The 19,031-nt window shown below is 39.2% G+C and overlaps 1 protein-coding gene across 1 annotated transcript in view; it reads left to right on the top strand.

Annotated features, from left to right (window-relative positions):
* Positions 1-19,031, top strand: part of gli3 (GLI family zinc finger 3) — a 119,217-nt gene that overhangs the window by 86,491 nt on the left and 13,695 nt on the right. Inside the window, exons 5-10 of the mRNA XM_057322795.1 lie at positions 1,651-1,856; positions 3,747-3,902; positions 7,182-7,386; positions 10,677-10,893; positions 13,980-14,093; positions 15,959-16,099. Coding sequence (XP_057178778.1) covers positions 1,651-1,856; positions 3,747-3,902; positions 7,182-7,386; positions 10,677-10,893; positions 13,980-14,093; positions 15,959-16,099 — 1,039 coding nt within the window. The remainder of the gene's footprint in view (positions 1-1,650; positions 1,857-3,746; positions 3,903-7,181; positions 7,387-10,676; positions 10,894-13,979; positions 14,094-15,958; positions 16,100-19,031) is intronic.

Below are 19,031 nucleotides of genomic sequence, written 5' to 3' on the forward strand. Positions count from 1 at the left end.
CACACACACACACGCTCAGTGAGAGCACACATTTAGGATAAAGGAGAGAGAAGCACAGGTCAAATATAACAGACTATAAATTCCTATATGCAATATTAATTAAGTAAAACTTTAAAATTCTAAAGCAGCCCCCCCGGTCAGGCAGATAGTGCAAAAACAGTATGCAAACGGTGGCGAGGAACCCAAAAATCTTTCATGTTTCATTAAACGGGGAACAAGTACAAAAATAGCCTATAATATTAAAAGAGCTGTGTGTAGAAGCTAGCGCACTGAAACATAAGGCTTTCCCTGCGAGCTTTTGCAGCGTCAGAACAAATCGTGAATGTTGCGGACGAAAACAGGACACATTGTGAATGATGCGTGTGGAAGCAGGACAAGATAACATATATTATTGCCGGGAGTGTGACAGAATCCCGCTGAACCAGGTGGGAATGAGTCAGTCAGTCGTCTTCTTAAAGGTACAGTGTCAAAAAATCACATGACCCGCGACTAGTCGACATCAAACTTTAAATGTCGCGCCAGAGCATTCATTTCGACTAGTCAACCCCTAGTCATCTTTTTCTCTTGGCTTTTATGTTCTCCAAGCAATCCTATCAGAAATCTTATGTCTGATGGCAAAGTAGGCAAGCAGTTTTTTGTTGCATCCGCTCTGGTCCTTTAGTATGGGGTACAGAACTCTTTCATTAGGTCTGGGTGAAGTAGACTCCAGAGGCTGACAGGACAGAATCCAGAGGGGGGCAAGCTTTAGTCTGTAATTGGGTCCATCCGGTCCTTAAAAGAGGTCACTTGAAGTCAAAGTTCTTTACAGGACTTTACTGTACTTGATTTTTTCTCGTGTTCTGGTTTTCTCTTTAAGGGCCAATTATTATTATTATCTTGAAAACTTCCAACAAAACATTTCAGGATTTTTTAAATGTTTAGTTATATTAAAGTTCATGTTTAACTTTTACTTGCATTTAAAAAATGCCTCTGCATCTCTTTACCTCAAACCCACCAATCAGAGTCGCCGCTATTTAAAAAACAGTGCAGTGATACTTTTTTGATAAAAATGTGGTTATCCTCATGACAATCATGTAGTTCCGAACAAAACCACTAGAAAATTATATAATTGTTATTTTTGGGGTCAAGACCTAAACAACAGAATCTTGAGCAGAATGCCACTCACAGGCTCCAAAAAATCCAGCAAGGCATTGTGGGTAGCGGTGAGAATTCCTGGCCGTCTTTGTCTGATTAAAATGTGATGTGTTGAAAGCTGGCTTTGATCTAAGGAAATGTCTGAGAGGGGGAGCTGTTGGAATTTCTCTCTCCCTCTCGCTCTGTGATTTGGCCCAGCAGATGAAGGCAGATAGATCGTGTCACCATTCATTTCCTGCTCAGCTCCTACACCATTCTGTGCAGACACTAGACCTGGAGAAGGGATCCGGAATGAATAGATCACATGCCGAGCTTTAGAGGCTTGTGCAGAGCAGTGCTTTCTTGTATGCCTTTCCTCTAAATATATGCATGTGCTTTGGTTGTACATGCATAGTTAACATGACATTTTGCAAATAAACCCAGAGACTTGGAACATCCCACAGCTGATTGAATATACACTCGGTATGAAATAGATTCCTAAGGTGCTTAAATGCTTTTCTTTCTTTTTGATTCCAGGCCTCATGCACTGGCAGCCAGCCCGGCGTTTTCTGATATCTCCCTCATCCGGATCTCGCCGCACCGGAACCCTTCAGTGGGGGCGGAGTCGCCCTTTAACCCCCCACATCCGTACATTAACCCCTACATGGACTACATCCGCTCGCTGCACAGCAGTCCCTCTCTCTCTATGATATCTGCAGCTAGAGGCCTCAGTCCTGCAGATGGTGAGTACCACAGGGACCCATTTTGAGACCGCTAATATTTTTCCAAAACTGAACCACAGCTTTCTAAAATAAATTTAAGTTTAGTACAGATGGTACCCCTGATGATGTTGTGAAATGAATCATAGTTTTGGTCAGGTCTATCTATCTCTATCTGTATCCCCTGTAGAGTCAGTTTACCTGTCTATGCTGCTACTTTCTCAAGTAGAAAGCCACACTTTGATAGTTTACTGGGGTCACTCTCTTGGATCTTCGTCCCATGTCAGTAAATCTCTGGAGGAACATTCAGCGTGTCAGAAGAGTCTAGCGATCACATCCTGAGTTAAGAGATGGGGCGAAGTTCAAGTCCACGGTTGAGGGCGGAGGGCACGAGAGGGAGGGAAGGATGGGAAGGGGGAGCAGTTTAGAGGATGGACTCCAGAGGCCTGCTGGGAGCCATTTTGGTTTCTCACGTGAAGCCGGACTGGGAAATCCATTACAGGGTCAGCAAGAACCTGCTGTTTTTAAAGAGCCTCTTGGCCCTTTCCTCAGGCATGGAGTTTTAATTGAAGCCTGGAGCTCAGAAACCAAAGGGGGTTAATCAGAGGGGTCTCCCAGAGGCCTCAGATAATCATCGCTGTATTGAACTGTGGTGCCATTTCATGTCAGCCAAAGGTTTGCTGCCATCAACCACATGTGTCTACATTAGTGACCAACATTCCCAGATGGATAGTTATTAAGAGATAAAGTAAACTGGGTGATGCACTGTGGTTTGTTTTTGGAGTGAAGGCATGAGTTGGGATGATAAACAAGCTTTTGGTGTTTTTGTTTTTCTCTAGTGTGGAATATAGATGCTTTGTAACGCATATTATGATGAAATATAATGTTAATGCTGTCAGGAAAGCATAATTTTAAATGGTTCTTTTAACTCTGTTAGTAAATTATGGAAGAAGTAACATTGTCTCATTACACAAATTCTCAATAGTACAAAAGTAGTACATGAATGTATTTTCCAAATAAATTTGTTTATTATATATATTATATTAATAAAAAGGTCTACATGAATTAATAATCATATTATCAGTATGATAATTCAACTCAACATTAGTGGGAGTTTTACTAGTTTTCCCTATTTTGCATCCTCCCTCGCATTTGATCCCTTTTTTGAAACACATTTTGGAAAACCCTTCTCTATGCCAGATATGCTCCTGCATCAGCATGCCTCCTGGCTCTGTTTTCCAGAAAACCGAGGGTGTACATTCATCCTTAAAAACTGCCACTCCCATATCCCGCACCAGAACCCCCTCGCCTGTATCCTTCCCACCGCCAGCCGTGCATCTCTCTGCCAACATCTCTCATTTAGAAATTCCGCAAAGCTCTTTCCGCACATGACAAAGAATAAGGCACATTACAGCTCAATGTGAGAGCCGAGGCTAGAGAAACAACAGAGACAATTAAAGAAGCCCCACCTCCCCTCCCGCTCGTCTTAAGACATAATACCCACATCAAATTATTTGGGAATTTCTTCTTACGTTCACACAACCAATCAGAGAGGCATATTCCGTATATGCAGTTCAGGCACCAGTCGAGATCTTTTCATCCGCCCTGTTTGTTTCTTCTGGGGAAGAAGACAGGAATTATCCACCGCACTAAACTGATTTTGTATTTGCATTCAGAGGCACTGTCTTTTTCTTTTTGCGTGTGCATACGTGTGTGTTGTCACAATTGTGTTATTTGCAAAGGAAAGCACATTGCCAAAAGTTTATTTTTAGGGTGCAGTTCTAGGATTCATATCACTAGCTACAGAAGGGGTGGGTGATCAACTAATAACATAAAAAGGGAGAGAGAACTAGAGAGAGCAAAATATCTTTCATTGTCTCATTTATGCCCCCTCTTTTTGGTTTGACTTCTCAGCACCCCACACAAGTTTAACCACAGCGGAGTACTACCACCAGATGGCCCTGCTAGCGGGTCACCGCAGTCCTTACGCTGACATCATACCCTCAGTGGCATCAACAACAGGGCCTGGAAGCAACGCTCTGCACATGGAGTACCTGCAGGCTATGGAAAGTAAGTTTGACACTTTCTGTACTCTCTACTTATATAGACCATTCCTTCCTACATATTTCTATGGTCTCAGATTGCTTGATGGTTACATAAAGAACCTTGAACATCCACAAAAACTTTCTGTTGCACAAAACCTCTGTAGTCAAAAAGGTTCTTCAGACTATAAATAGTAACAAAGAAATGACTGAAAGGTTCCTTGGGGAACCAAAAAGGGTTTTTCAATGGGATTCCTGTGGAGCACCTAGAACCCTTTTCAAAGTGGGCCTCAGAAACACCGGCCTTATTCCACTAGAATTCATAACTATTTTACGAGGCTGATTTGAATACATTTATACGAAAAGATTTGATTATTAGATAAAAAGCAGGGCTGATTCTGGGGGAGGGGGGCAGGGAGCAAGGGGGGCATTTCCACCCCAGATTTTTCTTGGGCCAAAAGTATCCAGCTGAAAATTAAAATAATAAAAAAATTAAATACTTCTTGTTTGTATTATTCAATAAACATGGTCTGTCAATTTAAGCACAGAAAAGGATGCATGCAATAACCTATGATTAAATGTCTGTCCAACCAACATACATTGTTCCCCCAGTTGAGCTAGCCTAGTACCGGGTCTGCAAATCATACTAAAATGTGCAAATGTATGAATTCATTCGTTTTAGCCACCTCAAAAATAGAGAATATGTTTTGTTGGAATGACTGAAATTATTTACATTCATTTTTTAAATAAATAATAAATGAAAGAAAACAAGCATTACAATAAGCTAAAAACAATAAAAATATAACAATTCTATGTATTTTATAAATATTTCTAAGTATCTAGGTATATTTCTTGGTTAGTTTTATAATGAATACAGCTACATTTTTCTAGTTTTACTAAGTAGAAATTGTGTGTTGGCAGCCTTCAGATATTGTTGTGGTTAATGAGAGAGCCTTGAAGTCTAAAAGGTTAAGATCCATGTGGCGAGGAGCCTTTTGGAAAAAACTCTTTCCTTGAGAAGCAGAACTGTATTCCCGCTAGAACTCTAGATAATGAACTAAACTGCTTAAATTGTCCCATCGAATGCTTTCAAAAAGGAGAGGGGGAGGTACCGTGCAGGACGTACATTATGCAAATGAGTTATTTTAAAGTGTAAATAGGAAATTAAAGGCACAGTGATTCTGAGAAGGGGTCAGATGGACTGGCCCGCCAGTCTTTGATGAGAATACATCTAGTCAGCACGTCACCGGCGTCCCCGCTCCCCTGTTCATCACAAACTAATTAAAACTAGCCAAACTTGCATGGGTATCAGAAAATTAATTGCTATTAAACGGGAATTGGAATGTCCCACTATTCATCACGGCAGAAATCCTTTCTTCTGTGGCACCGTTTAAGATTAATAGACTGAAACAAAACAATTAAGGCCAGCGGTTTCAAATGGAGACGTTGGCGTCCCCCCCATTTCAAATCGCCTGTAATCAGCCTTTGGTAATAACTCATCCTGTTTTAACAATGTGTGTTCCACGCGAGCCGAATTAACACTTGAAAGCTCTCTTTTATGATATATAGATTTGGAGAGAGGGAGTGAATGTATAAAAGTGACTTATCTTGAAGCTTTTGTTAATATTGGGGACGGGGTAGCAGAGTTGCGGTTAAGAGCTCAGCTCACATCAGTGTAATTAGTTTCAGAGAAGAGCTGGATAATGAAAGAATGAACCTGTCCTGTGTGTTTGTGTTCAAGGCTGCATTGTTTAACGTGTTAGCCGCTAATGAGCCGACGTCGATTAGATGCTGGTGCATCTATATTAAAGCCGAACACCTTCATTTGAAACCCTGTTAAGTGCAGTTATTAGTCTTTAGGCATGTGTACTCACTGTGGTCATTCCAAACCTGTGTGACTTTCTTTCTTCTGCAGAACACGAAAGATATTTTAAGAATGTTGGTAACTGAACAACGGCAGTACACATTGACTTGCATCGGTTTTGTTTCTGTACAATAGAAGTGAATGGGTATCGCCATTGTTCAGTTACGAACATACTTCAAAATATCTTTTGTGTTCTGTAGAAGAAAGAAAGTTTGAAAAGAGAAGAAGGTGAGTAAATTTTGATTTTTTTGCCCTGTACTGTACATATTGTGATGCATGTGTGAAGCATTGGATTTATCGTGTGTGAGTTGTGTGTGTGTAAGCTTTCACGTGTATGACTTTTATCATTTTTTTGCCCCACACATCCACAAACATTCAAACCCTAAAGCACAGCTTTAAGCAGAATGCCAACAATGCAGAAAGATGTTCCAAATGTGGCGACACACACACACACACACACACACACGCACACACACACACACACACTGATTTAAATGTGAATGACAGACCCTCTAATCACTGTATGTGTCAAACAAGAGCGAGAGAGAGAGCGAGAGAATCAGAGAGAGAAACTGAGCACGTAATCTTGTTTTGTTTGCGTGCTTTCTGTAAAAAAAAGTACAGAACAACTGAAAGAAAAAATATGAGTCACAAAGTCATTGTGTCACTCCACACAACAAAAGAGCGCCACCACCCCCCAGCACCCGTCTCTTCCCCTCCTGCTTTCGCTCCTTCCTCAGTTTCGTTCTTTCTTGTTTGTGACATCTGCCAATGAAAAGACAACAAAAGTCATTTCTTAATCTGTAGGTGCCAGTCATTGTGTGGAGTGGAGGGCCTGTCTGCGTTCAATCTGCTTTTCAAAAACAGCCTAGTGCAATTCCATTCAGCGCTAACGCACTATTCAAACCAATTAAACGTGATTAAATAATGTAGTGACGCTGGCAGAACGCTGTGGGAAAGATGCCACAGTTACGTTTTCTTATAGCGCATGCAATGCAGCAAATGTGGTCATCTCTGAATGTACGCAACAGATCAATAAATTAGTTGAAATTGAAAAACTGTCATGAAATCTCGGTCAGCAAAGCTTTTTGTGTGGTTAACTCACAAATACACTAACCACAAGAGAATGGGAACGTTTATGAAGATGATGGTGATTTATTTGTGCATGGCTGACAAGACTATAAAATATCTGGCTGACAGGTATTAGTGGGATTTCCATTCCTCCTTTCGATAGTAAAAGCTCTTTTAAAAGAAGGATGATAAATAAAAACAGATTGCGATGAATACAATTTAATGTCTTAAAAAGAAAAGGAAAAACAAAATGCATTCTGGGACTTCATATGTATTTTTGCGCCAGTTGTGATAGCATCATGTTTTAATGCATAACTTACCATTTATGACTTCTCTCTCATCTCTTTATGTCTCTCTCTCTCTCTTTCTCAGGTTCTCGATTTCCCAGTCCCAGGCTCACAGCTCGGCCCAGCAGAAAACGCCCCCTGACAAGCTCCCCTTCTCTGTCCGACCCCAATTTTGACCTGCAGGCCATGATACGCACTTCGCCCACCTCTCTGGTCACTATACTTAACAATTCCCGCTCCAGCTCGTCCACCGGTGGATCATACGGGCATCTCTCAGCCGGCACCATCAGGTATCACCACACGCACCACAGAAATATGTAAGATGTGGCAATGTTACTGCCCTCAGTTTTACTTCATGAATAGCAAATGGAGGTGAGAAAAGACAAGTCAGGACAAGAAGAATATGTTATGCCATTTTGTCAGCAAAAGTAGAAAAAAATTATTCTTAACATTCTTGAAATCCTTTTTCTCGTGTTGCACTAAAATGCTGCCATAGTAATGATAGTATAAACAAGGGTCTAAAATCGCATCTGTCACACCTGCCAATGGACCGATAAATGCAAAAAATAAGTCACTAAATGTTTTTTACTGGCCATGAAATTGTCGTTTGTATTATTTAATAAAAACGACGATGTAAATGCAATTATTCAGATGTTTTACACTGTATATTTGTGGCGAAGAGAGCAGGTGAATACTGCTCCCTGTTACAAAATGTGAAAATGAAGCGAGTGGCACACAGGAGAAATGTAGAGGAAGAGATAGAGAGGAAAAGCAAAACCGGTCACTCCGGCGCATCCTCAGCAGCCGAGTGATAAATGAACGCAGGATGGAGAAATAAACGAGAGAACATAGAGTGCGCTATTAGGAGGAAGCGTGTGAACACATTCTTCCCCTCCTCCCTAACACTCGTCTGTCTGATATGCATCACCTGATTAATGTTCTCTCCATCAGCCGAGGAGAGCTTTAGCCTAACACTGCCGCCGTGCAATCGCTCACGCCGGGAAACAGGAGAGGAGGGGAAGATGACGGATGAAAGGGTCACGTAGGGGGGAGTGGGGGAAGTAAGCAAAGTCTGGGCCAGGGACAGTAACACATGCTTTAATGGGAAAAAGAGAGAATCTTTTGTGGAAGAAGTGAATAAAACCAGTCTGTCCGAGGTGAAGCGAAAGAGTGCTTCAAGCTTACCATCTCTTAATCAAACTTTTTATTTGCTTCAGTGGTCAATTAGCTGTGGAATAATTCATGTTGCTGGAGTTCATAGACAGCTGGGCCTGTGGGAATTTGAATGGATAATATAGTGTTTGTCACATCACTGAGGGATTTATTGATGTTTAGCTGATCAATGTTATGATGCTGATCCACTAAACCCTTGCTTTGCCAATGCATGTTTAACATTTTAATTTGTCTAATTCTATCAGTCCTTACTCAACTTTGCCATATTTTTGCTTCTTTTGGCAAGTGGTACTAAAGTAATGTTGCATTCACATCATGTTTGGATTCATTTGTGTTGAAAAAAAAAACATTTTTAATTTCTAAATGAAAATTCAGGGAGTTTACTTCAACTAAAGAAATATTTCTTATCATAATGTCAAAATGGATTCCGAATTGAATGGTTTTTATGTTTTTGATTATAATGTGTAATAGGAAAACTTTGTGACCCTGTCTGTGAAATCCAGGCTAAAGTCGTATAATTTAATTGAGTTTTTAGCACCGAAGTACTCATAGCCAAATATGACAAAAATATCGCTGTAAATTATAGATTAAATGATAGATTTCAATATACAGTACTCAATTTTTTATTCCTTTTAAACAACAAAATAGTGAATTATAAATACGGAAATTAATGCTTTTTTTCATCTTATTTTTAAGTTTAACACTTATTATTTTGAACAAAAAACACCAAATATTGGCTTCCTAATCAATGAATTCTTTGACATTTTCACAGAATGTTATTTACGTTATTTAGAATGAATTTACTTTAGAAAACAGTAAATAACCAAAAAATGACTTTAGTTTTCATATGCAGGGCCCACGTGTTGATTTACCTAACTACCTTTCTACTTCTAACTACCTGGTACTTTTTAAGTTTTCTCAATCTCTATGAAGATATTATCAGTAACTTGTAGTCTCTATAACTTCTATAACATTGTAATATCTATAATTTGTATTTGTAATATGTAACTGTATAAAAACTGAGCGGGGTGGCTAATGCTATACATATAGCTTAATGACAGAATAAGTGTAATAATTATCCCAAATTATTATATATACTCAATATTTACTAATAAATACACGTATAAAAAATTGGGTATTTTGTATTGTTTGCATATTCCTTGAAACTGGCTATCAGACAGGCTGAAGGATGGATCTACCAAGCAGAGCAGTATGTGAAACATAGTTAGCCACCCTGGTGGTGTGTCAGTCGATGTGACGTTTGGCATCCAACACTGTAGGAAGTGTCTTTACCTGGTGTGGGTGTGTGTGGGGGGATCAAACAGAGGGAGAGAAAGGACAGAAATGGACCTACTGAGAGCGATTAATCAGTGATTTGTTTTCATAAGCTAATCAGTCATATGTGGTGCGTCTGTGTGCATGGAGACAGAGATGGCAGGCGAGGGTCCAGACCCAATGAGTGATGAGACAGCCGGGTCAGCCACTCTGCGTCTGGCTGCATTGATTTCCTCTCGGCCTGTAATAAGACCAGTAGACGTATGAGCTCGCGTGAAGCGGCCTGCGTGTCCCACGATGAATGGAACCCCCTATGAATTTCTGTTATTGAGCATCATGGTTTTATCATTAAAGACTATGGCATCTATAGAAGAGCAAGTGATATATGAAAGTTTAATGGTGTGCTTAAATACAGCTCTTATTTTCTGTAGGTTATTTATCGTTTTTGTCTGTCATTCTGAAACTTTGTTGTATTTGATATATGATTTTTAATATACATCATTAATATTTTTATTTTTTGAGTGCAGTATTTAAGTTATACTTGTTTGGTACACTGCAAAAAAGTAATTTAATTACCCCAAATTTTGGTCTAGGAAAAATATGCTCAAATATTCTCAAAAACAACATAGAAAAACATGTGAAAAAGTTTATTTTGTATTTTCTAACTTTGAATTCTTATTTAGAGTTTTTATAGAATATATTGATTTAACAAATAGTTTACCATTCACCAAATAGTTTTAATAAAAATCTATAACAATTAAAAAATAGAATAAATAAATGAACAAATTAATTGAAATAACCTAATTTTCTGACATTAAGACTGGAAATAAGAATAAAACGAGTGTCACATTTTTTTGCATGTGTTAATATTTTAAGTAGGCTATATTTTATTATTGTTTGGATGTTTTTAGACAAAACGCAGATGAACCAGTAGCAAGATAAATTTTATTATTGATGATTGAAACCAGTAAATGAACTATAAACACCTAATATGGAATAAACTGTAAATATGCAGACAAGAATTTAATTTAAAAATAGTTTTAAATGCAGCGCATGATCACATTTCACTGATTTGTATGGATTTATAAACTTTCTCATTTTTGAATCAATTTCTGTTTTTTTATCATTACAGCCCTGCGCTGAGTTTTGCGTATCCTCCAAACCCTGTGGCACTACAAATGCATCAGCAGCTGATCAGTCGGCAACCGGGCATTGTGGGTTCTCCGTTTGGTCACAGTCCGCCCCTCGTGCACCCAGCTCCTGCCTTTGCCACCCAGAGACCCGTCCCTGGTATACCCCCCTCCAGCCTGGCACCTACGGAGCGTTCCACGGCCTCAACCGACTCACAGGTTAGTCCTTTTGTTTACTATTTGTTATTTTGGCCTTTTATTGATTGGTGACAAGAAACAATGGAGACAAGACTGGATTTAAACCTGCATCTCCCGTATGGGCACCACAGCTCAGTTTGTCTCCCCTACCCCACAGCTCCAACCTTCACAAGTCAGTTATAATATGAGCACACGCAAGATGACCTAATATGAGATAAAACAAAATTTTCACTCCTCAGCTTCAGCAGCACAGTGCATTTTTAAATCATTTAGCATGATTGCTTTTGGGTGTTCTGGTTTTAAACAGCAACAGAAGTCGTTTAGATCACACAGCGATTTACCCCCCTTAAGGCCTAAATTTATTCAGCGCTTATCATCACAAGAGCTGCCGCTATTTATTATTGTGTGCACCTTATGAAAACACGCACCACCAACGCGGCAGCGTATATAAACAGCGGAGAAAGTCTGGCTGCAGGTAGCCCTCCCTCGCAGACGGGCCCCATGGGAGTTTTTCCCTCCTGAGCGCGTTGTCTCTGTGTTGTGTCTCGGCGGGGAGAGCCGGTGAGCCTGCCCGCAAGGTACCTTTGAAAAACAACACCTCGCTTGTTAGCAGCAAAAATCCCTCCACCTTCAACATTAATCACGCGCAGATACATTCCCAAACCTTCCCTTTGAAGGATGGCCGTAGAAGTGTTTTACTGCGGGTTTTTACGCCCGAGCAAGCTCTGTACATTTATACTCTGCACGTTAAAAGCTGTTGAGTGCGTCTCATTGTTTAGATCTGTCTTTGTATCGATCCCCGGTTTGTAGTAACAGTTTGCTCTCGAGTACCTCGGTGAGACAGCGAATGAGTTTCCTGGAGATTTTTCCAGTGCCAGTCCCTCCTTTCAAATCATTAAAGTTCCACCACTCCATCCCAGCTCAGCAACATCCATTTCCCCCGCCTCACCCCAGAGACTGCACCAGCTTCTTTAATAGAAGGGCATCGTGGGACATTTGTCTCACAATGTGGTCATAAAAAAACAATTAATGAGAACGGAGGGGCGGTGAGAGCATTGCTCAAAGTGACAGACGGAGAAAATAGCAGATGCGTGTGTTTTATTGGTGTGGAATCATATAAGACACGATCAAATACTGGATGTTTCATATACTGGATGTGCCGTGTGTCTTCAAAGTTTGTTCGGTTTTAAAACTAGACACGGAAAAAGCTAAACTGGCTTTTTTGGCCTTCCAATTTGGTCCACATGTAGGTTTAATATTTTAATAACAAATTTAATAATGTCAAATTAAAAATAAATGTAATCATTTGGCAATTATATAGCTTTCTGAATTGTAATTATGTAGCTAAACTTATTTGGTGTTTCACGGGAAATCAGGATAGGGAGATTTTTGAGGACAATTATGAAATTATAAAGATGTTCATTTTGGGGGTGAGCTGTTCCTTCACTGTAGGTGTAAAGTACATTTATTATTTGGTTAATTCTGTGCTGCAACCCATTGCTACTATATTTATATCTCTTCAAAACACACATGCAGGATCGTTTGTGAATCACATTAACATCAGCATGACTTTCCTCACATGTCTGAATATGTGTATGACTTTAAGAGCGAGGGAAGCTCTTCACTGGAAGAGTCTGGCAGGATGAGTCTTCCTTCACAGTCAAAGAATCCTGCTCTTTTGTCCAGGGAATGTTACTTTTTTTTCTCTCTCCCACTAAACACTGGTCAGTCACAAGGGACTTTCCCTGGCAAGCGAGACAAAAAGAGGTGGTGAATGAGAGTCAAAGGAGCAGTTATAGCTCTTCAGGGTCAAATTGGGAATAATGTCTGTGTTTGGAGATGTCAGTGGCTTGGGAGTGGATTGTTTTTATGCATGCACAACATTACTGTACACTAAAGTGCACTAATGTTTTTTTCTTTTGGACATGATACCTTGGCAATAACATGTTTTTTTAAAACATATACTGTGACAGAATCATCTCAATTTGACTGTGTCTGAATCTGTTAATTCTCTTTTCAATGCAGTTTCTAAAAAGAGCAGTATATCTGTCGCAAACGTCATACAATGAGCTGAACATAGTACTTATGAACCATCTGTATTTCTGACAAATGACCAGGGTCACACAAAATGTGTGCCTGCAGTTTTCCACAGAAGTCCACACAAATTTCCATGAATTGAAGTACTCATTATTAAAAAAACATACCTGCCCCACACCTTGCATATGTCACAGTTCTAGTCTGTTTTTGTATTGTGTGTTCCTTTGCCTGAGTTCCTTATGAGTTAATTAATCCCGCACCTGATTCTGTTCAGTTTGATTATGTTCTCCATGTATTTAAACCCCACGTTTTCCTCAGTTCCCTGTCGGTTATTGTTTATGTCTACGTGTGCTTCCGTTCCTTGGTTCTTGTGGATTTATTAAAAGATACACTTTGGAAAATACTCCCTGTCGTACGCATTTTATATTATATTTGTTTATTACATTTTTTTTTTCTTCCTGACGATCATGATAATATAATGGACTATATGAAGGGTTCTGATTCAAACGCCTATACGTGTCGTTTGAAATTTTCTTCTAAAAAAGCGTTTTTATCAGCGTTTTTCACCTCTTTTAGGGTGACCATACGTGCCATTTTTCCCGGACACGTCCTGGCCAGGATTTCGGGTGCGTCCTTCGGAGGTCGCATTTGACCACCGCATACGTCATCGAGATTCTCACATTTCAGTTAAAATGTTTTATAAAAAATGATTAAAATATAAACTATTTATTATAATATTAACATTTATTTATTTTAAGATGTATAATCGTTGTAGTTTCATTCTTACCTTGAAATAAAACTGTTACTTTTCTGAATTAAAACCAGAAATAATAAACCTCGATGACTTATGCGGTGGACAAATGCGACCTCCGGACGGTGCACGCGAAATGCATCCTGGCCAGGACGTGTCCGGGAAAAAGGGCACGTATGGTCCCCTTACCCTCTTTGCCATTAAAGTGAAATAGCTTTGAATATAAACTGATAGTCTTATAAAAAATAATCATTTTTGCATCTAAACACTTTATATTGACTGTTTTTGTGCATGTGTGTGTTTCTTAAAATCGTTCCAGAGCAAACCCACCAGCGAGTCAGCCGTGAGCAGCACAGGGGACCCCATGCACCACAAACGCTCCAAATTCAAACCAGACGAAGTGCCGCCCAGCCCCGGAGCCGTCAGCGTGCAGGTATGCACTTCACACACACACATACAGCTGAAAAATACAAGCATAACATAAAAAGCTCAAGAAAGCAGTTCCCACACATGCACACGCAGCGAGAGCTCAGGGACCAATTATGTGACGTACTGCAAAGCTATTTATTTGCGTGTTTGATTTGGTGGCCTGTTGTGGAACTGCCTTAGATGCGATAAGCCCCATTGATCTCCACAGCTCCAGAAGGAAATTGTTTTTCTGTAATCAGATGCTTAACTGAATGGAAAAATGAAAGAAAAATTAGATGACACGTTTTCTACAATGCCCACCAGAACTGATGGTTGGCTAGGCAGATTTGGCTGTGGGATGACATCCAAAGACCGAAGAATTGTTTCAACTGCTGTTGTTTTTCTTTGATTTCCTTTTTTCTCATTTTCTGTTTTCATTCATGTCAAAATCTATGAACTTCAGGTTATAGTTCACCCAAAAATAAAAAGTCTGTCGTCATTTACTCACCCTCATGTCATTTCAAACCTGTACGACTTTCTTTCTTCCGCAGAACACAAAAGAAGATATTTTGAAGAATGTTGTTAACTGGCCCCAATTCACTTGCATTGGTTTTGTGTCCATACAATAGAAGTGAAAGGGGGCCAGTGCTTTTCGGTTACCAACTTTCTACAAAATATCTTCTTTTGTGTTCCACAGATAAAAAAACATGTGGGTGAATAAATGATGACAGAATGTTTATTTTTGGCTGAACTGTCCCTTTAACCTAGTTTAGTCCAAACAGAATTTAGACGTCGATTCATTCTCAGTTTTAACCAGACAGTGAAATACAACTAGAGTAATAAAGCACTCTGTTAAAGGAGCGGGAGGTTAAATTCTTCAAATGCCCGCTCGTATATCTGCTCAAATTTGGAGCGGCGTTTTTAGTGCTGATTTTCAACCGTACTGCTTTCGGGCACCGTAGAGGTCCTTGTTGATAGACAGACAGAAAAACGTCTATTGCTTCACAATCCAAACGGAGCTAAATCAGATATATAACCGACAGATGCCTGCAGGCCTCTGAATTCAGAAAACCTGGTTTGCATTTTCAAAGCTGTTAACACTTCCAGAAAACTCAAGATGAACCGCCAATTCCTCATCATTTGTGGCACCTGCAGAGGAAAGCTCTTGTTCCAGGGCATCATGGCACTTTTTCATTAATAAAAGAATAAAAATACCACAACGCTTAACTGTAACTCATGCAGCAATGTGTTCTCTCAGGAGGTATTCCAAATGTCACATGTATTTTTATGAACTTGAGCATTGTTTTCATGATTCAAATAAGACTCATCCAGCTGTCTTGTATTCAAAGCAACATCATTTATCATCCACCTTTTCGTCTGCACCACTGAAGGACTCTCATTTAACATGCCACCCAATGAATTTGATCTCAGAATGGAGCAATTTCCTTCACGTCAGCCTGCAGTAATATGCATTAGTGTAATATCTGTGCATGTTTTGATGTGCGGCAGAAAGCATGTATGTACATAATTGCAGTTATCCGGCATTACCGAAATACAAACGAAGTTGACACAGACAGCGATCTGTAGCTAAAGCAACCAAAAGTCATTTATTGCCAATACGAATGGGTGTTTTTTCTTCAATTTAAGTAACAGATCTTGATGCATCGCTTTTTAGGAAATCACATGTATGCAAATGTAATTATGCAAATTAGGAGTCTGATGCAACATAAAGACTACCATTGACGTTGCAGATCACACACTGTAAACTAGCAAAAAACACTTTAATCCAGTTTGAATCCAGATTCAAGCATTGCCAGTGTAAACAAAATACAAGTTTCCTTTTAGATCCATTGTTCACACTTAACGCATCTCCATACATTATGTGTGCAGGAGCAAACGGATGGAATGACTCTGGTGAAAGAGGAAGGAGATAAAGAGGACGGCAAGCAGGAGCCGGAGGTGGTGTACGAGACCAACTGCCACTGGGAGGGTTGCTGCAGAGAGTTTGACACCCAGGAACAGCTCGTACATGTGAGAGGCCCCTCATAACATCTATGAAATCATTCAGTATCTTCATACGGTCATTTGTGATGAGGCTTAAAGAACACACGAACACACACACCTGCGCTCCAGACGTCCCATTTGTCACAGCCGTTTCCAGGTTTAGTCAGAAAGCGAACGGCCATGAAAGCCCACTTCCTGTGAAAATACAGCGCTCTGCCCCCTCTTCTCTCTGGACAACACACACACACACAGCCATTCTTTTAACCTCTCTTTTCTCCTATCATCCACACAAATACACACACACATTCACAGAAACACACACCAACCCCCAAAGGCACACACATCTGATAGAAAGATTCCCAGTTCTCCACGGCTGTCTATCCGACTCTGACATGGCAATCCATGGCGGCCATGCTAACCCCTATCTATAATTGAAAGCCTCCACTTGGAATGGCCTGCCTCCCACATATGAAGGTCTGAGCTTAAAGCTTGAGGATCTTGACAACTTCTTGCCCGTGTCTTTGAAAGCTATGAGGGCTGCGTGTGTGTGTTTCTGTTTCTGTTTGTGTGGCGAGTGTTTGTAGGTATTAGACAAGAATGTTGAATCTTGGGTAGTGGACGGAAATCTGATTTGATTTAAATGCGATAGGATTGTTTTAGGTGATACGTATCATTGCTGAAACCTTGGATGTCCAAATCTGGTTTCAGCTGGTTTCTGGTTCTCTGTTTTTCAGCAAATGGAAAAAACACAGTACTTTTGAAATGATTAAATACTGTGTTTTCAAAGTTGACAAGCACTTTTTAATACTTTTACTTAGAATATTTGCAGTATTTGTTGTGTTGTGCAGTGTTTTTCAGGTATTATTGATTAGATAAATGCAGTGACAAACATAAAGGGTGACTAATAGTAATGATTTATGACAACAACAAAAAAAGAAAGAAAGACAGCTGCGAAATAACTGGAAGCTGTTTCTTCTACGTTTTAAAATCTCAATTTTGTGTGTGAAAAAATGTATAAAATTAGTTGTATACACTCTTATTTAATATGATCTTATATAATACTAAATGTTTGCAGAAAAATTATAAAAAAATGTTTTTAAAGAAACTGATTTAATAAAAGACTAGTACATTTTTTGGATAAAGTACAGTATAGCATTTGACTCAAATTTGATGTTTACTACCAAAATAAGACTCAGTTCTAAATCCACGTACTGTATATGATTTGTATCCAAATTCTGTAAATCCGGTTGTTTAGAAATCCACATATTTGTCTTTATTCCTCAGATCAGACTCTCAACGCTCTTTCACATAAAGGGGTGCCTTTGTTTTTCGATTCCGACGCTTTTATTGGCTTATTGCGTTTTATTTTGCTGTTTTCTTTGCTTCCGTTGAAACGGGACATGCTAATAAAAATATTTGCCTACAGAGTCCCTCCCCTCTAATTTAGCCAAGCAAGGGCTGATGGTTCTTATCGCTCTTCTCTCGGTAATAGGATGAGCGCTGTGTGCGGACCACAGTGAATCTCATCCAACAAAGAGGACTTGGATTTCCATACATCAAAGCAATCCACCACCCCTCCCCCATATCCCACAACCTCCATAAGATTTTAAAAGGAAGAAAAGAACAAAATTGCAAAAAAAGATAGTAAACATTTGGTCGTTATATCTTATAAGCTTTAGTTTTCCAGTTTTAAATAGATTTTAGATTAGCCAAAACATTCTGAGTGTTTAAATTAAACAGATTTACCACACATGCCATTTACAGTGCAATTCGTATTTTTACCCCACACTTAAATTTAGGTGGCAAGCCTACATGTCATTTTTCTTTGCTGCGGGTTTCAGCTATGTGAAACATGCTCGCACCATGACGCATGGCCGCGCTCTTTTATCGGCACAGCTTTAGCTCTCTCGATAAGATAAACATCAAATCTCTGCAACTTAGCACACTTATCTGCACCACGCAGTCAGCACAAACCAGCCGGGTGTCAATTTGTACTGCTTTATTTCATTATTTCCCCTCTTTTTCTCTGAGTTATTCCTTTGTGGGGTTTTCAGTTTTCTTTTTTTTAAATACTCCAGCCCTTATACCACCACTACAGGTGCCATAGCTTTCTCCCGGTTGATGAGTCTTTCTCTTCTTCTGTGGCCTCTCTCTCAGTAGGGGCAGTCTCAGTGATAAGGGCTCTTTAATGTAAGCTGATTCGTGTGGGTTCAGAAGGGCCAAAAAGTTTTAAACAGTGAGAAAATAAGAAAAGTCTGTGTGCAAGACTGAACGGGAAAATGATTACTTTTTTCCATCCTGCCAATGGCGGGCATTAGTGCTGTCAAATTAATCGCAATTAATCGATTCAAAAAAGATGTTGTAGGCTATATATAATATAATATATGTATATATAAATGCACACACATACGTGTGTGTGTGTGTGTGTGTGTGTATGCGTGTGTGCGTGTGTGTGTGTGCGTGTGTGTGTGTGTGTGTGTGTGTGTGTGTGTGTGTGTGTATATTAGGGCTGTCAAAAGATTAATCGCGATTAATCGCATCCAGAATAAAAGTTTGTGTTTACATAATATATATCTGTGTACAGTGCATATTAATTTTGTATTTATAAACACAAAACATACACATACTTGTCTATATGTTTAGGAAATATTTAAATGTATTAATTTATATTTACCAATAATTTAAATTCTAAATAAGCGTTTATTTATTGTTATATTTTACTAAAATAAAGGCATTTATGTGTATGTGTTCATAAATTCAAAATTAATTAGCACAGTATACCGACATACGATCACGATTAATCATTTTATAGCCCTAATATATGTATAAAATACTTACATAAATATACATTTAGATTTAAATATAATTTAGATTGTGTATAAATACAGTATATATTACTCATATTTCTTAAATATAGACATGTACAGTATGTTTGTGTGTATATATATATATATATATA

This window comes from Triplophysa rosa, linkage group LG23, assembly GCF_024868665.1.
Source record: "Triplophysa rosa linkage group LG23, Trosa_1v2, whole genome shotgun sequence".
NCBI classification, from domain to species: Eukaryota; Metazoa; Chordata; class Actinopteri; order Cypriniformes; family Nemacheilidae; genus Triplophysa; species Triplophysa rosa.